The sequence below is a fragment of the Piliocolobus tephrosceles genome, chromosome 6 (assembly GCF_002776525.5).
Source record: "Piliocolobus tephrosceles isolate RC106 chromosome 6, ASM277652v3, whole genome shotgun sequence".
Taxonomy (NCBI): Eukaryota; Metazoa; Chordata; class Mammalia; order Primates; family Cercopithecidae; genus Piliocolobus; species Piliocolobus tephrosceles.
In genome coordinates this window covers 76,561,943-76,573,240 of record NC_045439.1, presented here as the reverse complement: position 1 = coordinate 76,573,240, position 11,298 = coordinate 76,561,943, and the positions used below count along the sequence as shown (strand labels likewise).

Below are 11,298 nucleotides of genomic sequence, written 5' to 3'. Positions count from 1 at the left end.
GTTCAGGGATGGTTGAAGACCCAGTGATGTTTCCAGATGACTGATGCAAGCTGCTTCTGCCACTCCTCAGCCTTAAAGAATGTCACTCCCCTACTTGGTTTGCTGAATCAGGCATTGCTGTCTGAAGTCTGTGTAGGGCTAGATAAATTGAGCCATCTTGTACCATTGCTTATTTTGAAATTACTTTCCCATCATTTCGCAAAACGATATGTTTGTTATTGGGGACCTAAAAATGCAGCTATTCTAACTCTGCTTTTGTGGGTTCTCGTACTGAGAATTTTGTACAGAGCTCTGAGCACAAATGCACATCTAGAGTCCTGCTTTGTCACATTTTTTTTTCAGCCAAAACAGCCTTGCAGGGCCACCAGGTGATGTGGTTAGAGTCCTCAGGATAAACCAATAGGACTGTATAATGAGATGCTAGCTCTGGTCACTAGATTGTTATGTAAAATATTTGAAATTTGTAGGCCTTTCAGCTGCTTGATGAAACTCAAGAATCACTTGATTTAGATGACAATCATATGTTTGAAATGTGCACATGGGATTGGTTTTGGCTTTGTATTTTTAGAAGAGTTCTTGTGCCCAGGTAGCCCAGCTCTACACTGGTTGCTGCTACTAAATCTGGGGGTCTTAGATAGAGAGCCCCCTGGCTCCCTCAGCAGGGAGCCTAAGGTAATAGAAAATGTTTTGCTCCATACTCTGCCATTGCACTTGGTGAGATCCACTGGTGGAAGTGCTGATCCTTCCTTGACCAGAGCAGAAAGGACCCAGTTTCCTTAGAGACTTGTGGGCTGTCAGAACCCAACTCAGCCTTCCTCCCACAATGTTGTTGTGCTGTGGCCTGCAGAGCCAGGAGAGAACCCACCACCTTCTTTAGCTAGGGATCCTGCCTTGTTCCCCACTGTATCTCACACGGACAGAAGACAGGTTCACTCATTCCTCTTGGTTCTGAGTTGGTCCACTTAATGAACAATGAACCTACTTCTAGAACCATCTCTTGAACAAGGAAACAGTCTTTGGTCAGATAAATATATCAAGGCAAACCTTGAAGACTCTGCATGAGAAAATCCAGCACTGCTGGACTGGTGCCTTGCAGGCAGGTGGGAAGGAAGGGGAGCCAACTGCTTGTAGTTCCCACCAGAAGTGCCAAATGACCAGCCATCTCCCCAGCCCAGGTGTGCACAGGGCATCATTGTTCAGCCCTTGGGTTTGAGTATAGGGCGAGGCCATGTTTGTCCAATATGGAGAATAGGGGTTGGCCTTACTCCTCCATATTCCACTCTGAATAGCCTTCCTATGAAATAATTCTGGCTGCTGTGGCTGAAGAACGTAACTAGATGGTTTGCTCTGATATTGACATGACAGCCAGCTGAGGCTGAATGGCCAGCGAGGCTCAGTGGACATTGTTTCACATCTCCCCACAAACCATCTCTTGATGCTCCTGCTGGAGATAGACCGTGGGGTGTGATGAACCATATGGCTGCACTAGTATGGTATTTTTGCATTATCATTAGAAGAGAAGCACAGGAGGATGGGAGGAAAGGCAAGAGGAGCAGGTCTCTTAATGTGGCACAGTGTCAAAAGGAAGTACATTGTTCTGATGTTGGTTAAGACTATGATGAAAAGATGTCAGAAGCTGCACTGTGAAAGCAAGGCTGTGACATTTGGAGAAGGTGGTTTGTGTCTGTGGGCTAGCTCTCCATTGACCATCTCACAGATCCACCCACTTATGCTCCCCTGAATCTACTTCCCCTTGGGGTTTGAGTGCAGAACTCTTGCTCTTCATTTTCTTCTTCCTTTCAATCCTGTTATTCTTAACACTGTATTTAACTCCTAGGAATTTTATTTTGAATCACAACTCTAAGATCTGTTGTTTGGAGGGTAGTTTCAATTTATTAATGAACCAGAGAAAACAGCACAAAATGACTGTGAAAGGCCAAGAAAGATGGGTAGGGGTTCATTCTGCCTGATTCTCCTGCACATATGGAATAAAGCCTCCCTGAGCTCCATGCCCCTTAGATAAGGGAAGGCTGGTCCTGCAGAGGCAGCACAGTGTTTTTCTGTTTCTGTGTTGTGGATGGAAAACTCTCTCTCCCCACCCCCCATGGAAAGTTTCCCTCCGCAGGATCATAAACCTGAACATCTAAGACCTCAAAAAACACCTCTTTTTATTATTATTATCATTTTTTTTTAGAGACAAGAGTCTTGCTCTGTTGCCCAGGCTGGAGTGCAGTGGCAGGGTCTCAGCTCACTGCAGCCTCCATCTCCCAGGTTCAAACAATTCTCCTGCCTCAGCCTCCTGAGTAGCTGGGATTACAGGCATGCACCACCACGCCTGGCTACTTTTTGTAATTTTAGTAGAGATAGGGTTTCATCATGTTGGCCAGGCTGGTCTCGAACTCCTGACCTCAGGCAATCTGCCCGCCTCAGCCTCCCAAAGTGCTGGGATTACAGGTGTGGGCCATCACGCCTGGCCAAAAAGACGACTCTTGAAACACATTTTTCCAATTTGCAGCTATACTTTTTCACACCTTTGGATTTCACTTTGTCTGAAGCAGTACATTTAGAGATAGATTGCAAACCCAGTCCATTAGATTCTATTGTTCTTTTCCCCTATGCTGCTTAATAGTCTACATCCAGGTTTATCCCCTCATGCTCAGAAGACAAAATATTAAGACCTTAAATTAGAGATTCCAAAAGCATGAACATATATCATCTCATCTGGTTCTCACAACAACCCTGTGAGGCAGGCAGGCATTATGGTTCCAGAATGCAGAGAACACAGTCCTAACTGGTTAAGCTGGAAACCAAGTCCATGTCCTCTGTCTCCTGGTCTAGTGCTCCTTCCACTCCATGAGATGAACTGCACTCCCTGTAATGAACAAAACAGCCTTTCTGCTTGGAATAGATGTAATGTCCTTTGGGCTTGCACACAGGTGATTTTAAGTAGAAACCTTGCTGGATAGCGCAGAAGAAAAACACACCTGAGTTCAGTTCAGCATCAGAATCAGCATCGAAGGGATGAACAGGACAGAACATGGACATCTTTGACAAGGGTTTCTGTTTATGTTCTTGATCATGGTTGAGTGATGTAACTTTAAAGCAGCAAAGTCCAGGAGGGGGGAAGGCATTTAAAGGACTTTCTCATCTAGCAACTTATTGATTCCTTCACAAATCCTCTTGAGGTTGGGTCTACAGTCTCCATCCAGACTATAAAGGGTAGAGAGGAACTCCACATTGGCGAAGTGGTTAAAGACGTGGTTGATGCGCCCGTGGGTCCTGGGCGTCAGGTGCCGCTGCACCAGTTCATGTACCAGGTCCTTGCACTCATGCAGGAGATTGGAGAGCACGTTCCTATCGAAGGTGTATTCCACCTCATAGAAGCTGACGATGGTCATGGCGGTCTGGTTCAGCTTCTTCCGGAACTTCTCCACAATAACAAGCTCCTCTTGGCTAAACTGGTTGTTTCGGTAGAGGATCCCGATTTTGATCGCCACCTTGATTAAGTCTTTCATGATCTTGTGGGCTTCCTTCTTGTTGTGAGTGTGCTCTTTGGTCACTTTGTAGAGCTCATCAAAGATCTCACTGCTGGTGTCATCAATCAACATGTTGGCCACAGTTTTGCTGGCTATTTTGCTCAGAATCTTCTTCTGGGCTTGAAGAGCAAGACTCTTTGAACTAAAAACATCAGGACCTATGGTAAAAAAAACATATAAAAGTTTTAGAAATATAAGAACTATTACTTTTCCACAAGTAAAACACACTAACTTGAACTTATGCTCTCAGAGCAAAAACTCATGTCTTTATATCCCCTAACTCCCTAACTAAACCCCACCCCAGCCTGGTTCCCCCACTTTCCTCTCCATGTGACATGCTTGTTTATCCTTTCAAATCCTCTAAACTGTGCTTATGCTCTTTCCTCTGCTGGAGGTCATCTCCTCTTATCCAGGCCAAATCTTACATTTTTAGACCTACTTCATTCATAAAGCCTTCCTGATTCTATTAGTTCACAGAGAACACTCTACCACTGCTCTCACACTGCAAACCATTCAGCTTCGCAAACTATACACCAGCAAATTATTGCTTAATTGCAAGAGTGCAGCTCTATTGTCAACCCCATTCCCAGGGCAGACATGGATAGTTGATCATGACAGTCATTTTTGACTGAGTCTCAGAACCCACATATCATTGGGCCTAAGAGGTATTCTTTTGCTTTTGAAATATTGAAAATTGGATGGGTCTTTCAGTTACTGTTGCCAGGTAGCTGTTGTGCTGTGGTTGTTATTACCTGTGTGCACATCAATTTACACAAAAGTTGTCAGAGATTTGGGAGAAAGTCAAGAGAAATTTTTGTAAGAAATGCTGCCTCCTGAATACTCTTGATGGCATAGAGAGTTGTACTGTGAGAACACACACATCAATAACTCCAAATCAAAGATGCTACAGATGAGTAAGCATCCGTAGCTTACTTCACTCCGAAGGTGAAGCAGCTTAGGAAGACCAGATCCAATTTATTTTGCTGTTATTTTCCACTTTATGAATGAATGAGAACAATATATGTTTAAAAAATCCATAATATTATATGCAAATAAGTCTAAAAATCCTCTTTCAATAAGTATAAATAAAAATTCTAAGTAATAAGAAAGCAATGGTTCATAATTTATAGCTTTTTTTTTTCTTAAGAATGCATAAAATGGCATCTTAAATTAATGGTGTTTTGATTTGATGAAATACTCTACAAGGCCTCCAATTAGCTGGAGCTGACATCTGAAATGAAACCCACTAGCCATTCTCACTCTACAGTATGTATACATATTGTTCTTATCTTCCCAAGGAGATTCAAATTGCCCAAGGACAGAGGCAATGTCTCCCACAGCACCTAGCTCAGTTCTGGGAATAGGGAATGGTGCTGTTGAGTAAAATACCAGAGAAATGCAGAAGAATAAGAAAGTAGTAAAATACAGTGTACACCAAACTGATACTAAGAAAAACCAATATTCCTTTTGAGAATTGAGGGTCCTTGAGAATCGCAAGAGCTTTTGTCCAGTGCTTTGTGTTCACACAGGAGTAACAGGATACGCAGAGCAGACAGAGCAATGACCACATGCCTGGCTTCTGTTGTCCTTGTCTGGTCCCTCCTTCTCTGCTCCTGGGTCAGCAGAACTAAAGCAGAGAGCACCAGGGGCCTTCCACAGCCCCAGCAAGCTTCTCTTCCAAAGTCTGAGACCACAGAATCTTTAAGCAACTTCACACCCAAGTGACCCTGACATGGCCAGGCTTTTCCCTTCTGCCTCAGTGCTAAGAGGAATAAACACTCATTGTGCAGAACATAAAAGGAATGAACAATCTCTCCTGACTCTTCTTTACTATGAGAAAGCTCCGACTTCCTGACTGATGCTATTCCAGAGTTTGAGGCAAATGATATTCCTGCCCAGTCTCATCATCTACCATGATCACTAGAGCTTTGTGTGAATAGCTTTTGTTCTTTGCAAAATCAAAGTTGTTCTCCAAAGGCAAATATTTACTAGCACTAAGCATATTCAGAAGATTGCACTGTATGCTTTGAAGTCAATTCCACAGATGAAGCTTAAAGACTTTTGAGTAATCGCCCTGTCACTGAAATAAGTATATGCCTCCTCAGGTGACTATTCTAATAAGAATAGTGGAATGTAGACGGATCCATTCTAGAATATAAAAATATGAGTCATGGCTTTGTAGTCACAGCTTCTAAAAACTTCCCAAGAATAAGGTCTTTAGACTCTCTAGAATTGCAGCCAACATGCATTTACACAGAAGCAGCAGGTCAACTACATATGCATCCAGTGGCAGGTTAGTGCCTGGGGACAGGGACTCGTGTGTAAGCCTGACTTTACCCCCAATGCTTGGCACACTAGCAACACACAGGTGTCGGGTGAGTGAAGGGAGTGCTGGCTCTGTGCCAGGTGCTGTTTAACCCTTTAGGCTGGGTTAAGTGGGCATTTTCCCTAGCCTTTCCTGCTGGCCTGATTCCATACCCTGCTGTTTATACTGCCAGCATTTCCTCTATTCTGCTCTGGACCAGTTGTCAGAGCTCACATATCCCCATAAGATTTATTTTAAAAATAATTAATTGGCTGGGTGCTGTGGCTCATGCCTGTAATCCCAGCATTTTGGGAGGCTGAGGCAGGTGGATCAGTTGAGGTCAGGAGTTTGAGACCACCCTGGCCAACATGGCTAAACCCCATCTCTACTAAAAATACAAAAATTAGCCAGGCATGATGGCATGCACCTGTAGTCCCAGCTACTTGGGAGGCTGAAACACGAGAATTGCTTGAACCCGGGAGCCAGAGGTTGCAGTGTGCTGAGATTGCACCACTGCACTCCAGCCTGATCAACAGAGCAAGACTGTCTCAAAAAAAAAAAAAAAAAAAAAAATTAATTCAATTTATCGATATTTATTTTATTTTGTTCTTTGAGATGGGGGCCTCGCTACGGCAGCCTCAAAGCTGGCCTTGAACTCCAGGGCTCAAGCAATTCTCCTGTCTCAGCTTTCCAAGTAGCTGGGACTACAGGAATGTGCACTGTGCCTGGCCCCTATAAGAATTTTTAAAAACTGTGTACCTCCTTGAATATTTTAAAACTTGTCAGCAAGCATTTTTCATGTTAAGATTAAATAGTTAGGAAAGATATAATTTCTAGATAAGGTAAATAGTGACATTTTCAAATTAACCTGTTAAATCATTATTTTAAATGTGTCCAATGTGACATAAGTACCATTGTTATATAATACCCATTATTGTACACTTTAAAAATGACGTGAACAAGGTCTTCTTTAAAAATTGGAAATGTTACATTTTTTCTCCTTGAAATTATATCTCTATTCTACTTCACCCACAGCACTTTAACTTCATGTATGTGCTTATGCTTGAAAATATTTATCAATCCATCATAATTCTCTACAACCAAAGGATGCATATGAATTTAAATTTAAATTAATAATTCTCTGCAACCAAAGGATGCATATGAATTTAAATTTAAATTAAAAGAAGATAGATTCCAGGGACCATAAATCTCTAAGCAAAAATTAAAAATTTCCTTTGGAGCGAGTTATCATTTTAATTATTTTAGGTATAATATAAAGTATCAAAACTTTGATAACTACTTACTAAACATAAGAAATGAAGTTTTATTGGAAATGCACCTCTAAATAAGATGGGCAGGGGTGAGTTATGGTGCCTTACCAAAAGAGTCATCATTGGCAACGCGAATTTCACATCAACTCTTCGTTTGCCAGGAGGTTTTGTACCCCCAGGGCAAAATGTCCAATTAAGATTTTTTTTCTTGGCCACCACACCCTGTAATCCCAGCACTTTGGGAGGCTGAGCTGGGCAGATCGCTTGAGCCTAGGAGTTTGAGACCATCCTGGGCAACATGGCAAAACCCTGTCTCTAGAAAAAATACAAAAATTAGCTGGATGTGGTGCCATGCACCTGTAGTCTCAGCTACTTGAGAGGCTGAGGTGGCAGGATGGCTTGAGCCCAGGAGGTTGAGACTGCAGTGAGCTGTGATCATGCCACTGCACTCCAGCCTGTGTGACAGTGAGACCCTGTCTCAATAAAAATAAAATAAAATAAAATAAAATAAAATAAAATAAAATACAATGAAAAATTAGCCACGCATACACCTGTAGTCTCAGCTACTCAGGAGGCTAAGACAGGAGAATTGCTTGAGCCCAGGAGGTTGAGGCTACAACAGTGGAAGAAAGGGAGATCCACCATGCCTTGACCTTAGGTTTCTTCTTAGGCAGCTGAGTTTGTATATTAGTATGTACAAAGAATATGTATTGAAGTTGCCAAGAGGAATTTGGATCTATAACTGAGTTCCCTCAAAACTCTGTACATGTTATGGAATGTCTCTGGATTCTTGCAGTCTGCCCATCTACCATTCTGAATCCTACTCTTCTGCAAGAGCAGCAGCCTTCCATGAAATGTTAAGAAGTGTTCCTTGGGAAGAAAAGAAGAATTTCTTGATTACATAAATTTAAAAAACACTGATTAAGCATTCTGTGAGATTTTAAAAATATTTCTTTAATACGTTAAGGTGTTCTATCAACTCCCAGAGAGAAGTGGGTGTGGTAGGCAGAATAATGACCCCCAGAGATATCCACATCCTCATCCCTGGATATGCTGCCTTACATGGCAAAAGGGAATTTGCAGACATGATTAAGTTGAGAGTGAAAGAGGGAAGTGGGAAAGTGAGTTACAGAAAGAGATGCAGTGATGAAAACAGAGGTTGGGGTGACATAGTGGCTGGCTCTGAAGATGGATGGAGAGTCAGAACCAAGGAATGTGTCCTGTAGAAGCTGGAAATGGCCAGGGAGGGGATTGTCCCCTGGAGCCTCCAGAAAAAAAAAAAAACAAAATGGAGCCCCTGCCAGCACCTGGATTTTAACTCTGTAAAATCCATTTCGGACTTCTGATCTCCAGAAATATAAAATTATAAATTGTTGTCTTAAGCCACTAAATTTGTGGTAATTTGTTACAGCAGCAATAGGAAATGTATTCAGGTGGGTAGAATGAGAAGTAGCAGTCTCAATTTTCTTTGATTAGGGAACTATTTTTGCCTCCTGAGTGACCAAATGTCCAGTTTTCCAGCAAGGAGGGCTTTCCCAGGCAGTGGACTTTCATTGCTAAAACTGGAAATGTTCCATATAAATTGGGACAAGTTGGTCATCTATTCCTGAACTACTAGTGATGTATATTTATCATATGAAGAACAGAGAAGTAACAAAGACACAACTTGAGAGTGGAGGAAGATTATACCATTTAAGAAGCTCTTATCTCAGCAGGGGAAGCTGAGTACCTACCCATCTTGCCACATTTACCACCTGCTCTACCTGCTTTTTAATTCTAGAGCAAACTTTTGTCTCTTTTAGACCTAGGTCCCCTTTGTCCCTTGTCTTCTCTGCAATTATTGAGCATTTACTCTTAGTTTGGCTATGTATCAAGTGCTATGAGGAAATCCCGAGGAAAGTATTCAATTGGGTCTTTCTCTGAATATGATCCTGCAGTCAGGCCAGATATAGACAACGAAACAAAATACAGAATCATGTGAAACAGCCCACATTGGCATGAGTGAGAATAGTTGGGGTAAAGTACATGGGCTCTGAAGGTGGATTTGCATGTAGGTAGGGACAGCTATGAAGTTAGGAAGTGGTTTCTAAAGTCATGGATATAGGCCAGTATTTTTCCCCAAGTCACAAAGTCCCTGGGTGGTTTCCCTGATAAGCTTCCTGCCATCTATTTTGTATAAGAATTTATTATTTACCTGCAAGTAATTTTGGGTACAAACTTCTACAGTGAGGGCTCAGGAGGGTCACCGGGATAGCATCTCTGAAGCTTTAAAGATCAAAAGTGTCGTGCAGAGGAACCCAAATATCATGGACCGCTAAAATTACCAGGAAGGCTTTAAGAAAAAGCAACAACCAAGTAGATTTCCATACTCTACCCCAAATTGTCACAAGCTCCCTGAGTGATTCTGACATGATGAATGTAGGACCCACAATTGATAACAGTGTGCTCCAACACGCATCCTACAGAGCACTTGTCCTGTTAGATGCTCCAGGAAAGAAAGTCTTGAGGTCAGTTAAATGAGTTTGTAGATAACAATATATCATGGTTTGCTTTTGATAGTTCACCATACCAGGTAGCTTATTAAGGCTTTGAGAAGTCCTACAGTAAAGATACCTGCATAGTTTTGTTTAGTCCACCACTTCTCAAACTTACTGGAAATATACATATACATATGAATATATATATGTCATATATATGACATATGTATGACATATATATCACATTCTCTGGTATGCATTATAGGAAATAGTGGGATAGGATTGAGAGAAATAAAATCAACACACTGGTCAACAGAACACTTTCACAACTCTCAGAGATTAACGGGGAAGTTGGGGAGATACCATTGTTTCCAGCATGCATACATAATGTTACAAATGATTTAAGGGAGAGAGATGGCACTGAGAGAGGAGTCCCATTTGGAAGATTTTTTGCACATGGAAATCTTGGCCTTGCTTTCAGCCATCCTTCTGCCTCAGCCTTCTGCACAGGGTGCCTATTGGCGACCCACCAAGGAGGAACACTGCAGGCTGAGGGAAATAGCATGAGCTAAGCTTTGGGAGTCAAGGTCACGGGTGTGCTTGGGATATCTGGGAAACAGGCCTAACTAGTGGACCATGTTTATCAATGGGGAAACACTAAAAGATGGATGATAGGTCTTGGAAAAAACTTCTCTTTCTGTATACAAGCCCTAGGAGAGCTCTTTTGGCCAGGGATAATTCTTTTAACCATGTTTGAACAAAAGTTCCCATTTTCCAGGCATGAAAGGTAATGGATTGTTTCTAGTACCTCAGAATCTCTGAGAATAGATATAAAAATGTGATTATGTAGCGATAGCAAATTCATCCTGGTAGAAAGACAGGGGGCTTCCTTAAACCAAGATTGATAGAAGAGCTCCATCAAAGATAATATGAAGGCTCTGAGAATAAGGACCCTTCAATCATTTACAAGAAAGGAAACACACCAGGACTATGTTGGGAGAATGGGATGACAATGGCAGTGAGCTAGTTTGGAGAGAGAAAGCAAAAGATAATTTAAGGGGGGAACTTCACTGCATGGAAAAGTGCTGGGGCCAGTCTGAGCTGCTGCTTTTATAAATGATGTTCAGCTGGAGTACAAGTGATGTTTCCGTGTTTCTAGAAATACTAAGCTCTCCCAGATGGTGAAATGCCAAGCTAATGGTGATAAACAACAGGAAGATCTTTACCAAGCTGGGTGAGTGGGTAGAAGAGCTTCAGCATGGTAAGAACAAGGTAATAAATTTTTGGAAAAATAAAGTAAATGATAGTTATAAAAGATGACAGGCTCTGAGCTCTCAGCTACAGCCCAGAAAAGGGCTCTGAGCATCACTCCAGGATGTGGGAGTGGACAGGGTGAGGGGACAGCTATTCTCCCCGCTTTTTCACAGGACTTGGAAACTTCTCTAAGGAGTGTGTGGAAAACTTGAATGTAAGTGTGGATAGCTGTGTCAAAATTATAAAATGGGAAATTATTTGTAATAGCCAGTACAGATCAGAATTACTTCGTTTCTCTAAATAGCTTAAGATAATGGCAGGGAAGAGAATTAGCTAAAAATGTTAAGCAGAGGTTAAGAGTGAAGATGGTTCCCAGAAGAAAACAATCTGGAGTGCTTAATGGGCATCATTTGTCAAGGCAGGGGACCCAGAGGACAGGGAAGGTGGGAGGAAAG

The 11,298-nt window shown here is 42.0% G+C and overlaps 1 protein-coding gene across 1 annotated transcript in view; it reads right to left on the bottom strand.

Annotated features, from left to right (window-relative positions):
* Positions 1-1,873: 1,873 nt before the first annotated feature.
* TNFAIP8L3 (TNF alpha induced protein 8 like 3) overlaps positions 1,874-11,298 on the bottom strand; it is a 38,990-nt gene continuing 29,565 nt past the window's right edge. The window contains exon 2 of the mRNA XM_023227229.2: positions 1,874-3,694. Within this exon, the coding sequence (XP_023082997.1) occupies positions 3,132-3,694 (563 nt within the window). The 3' untranslated portion in view covers positions 1,874-3,131. The remainder of the gene's footprint in view (positions 3,695-11,298) is intronic.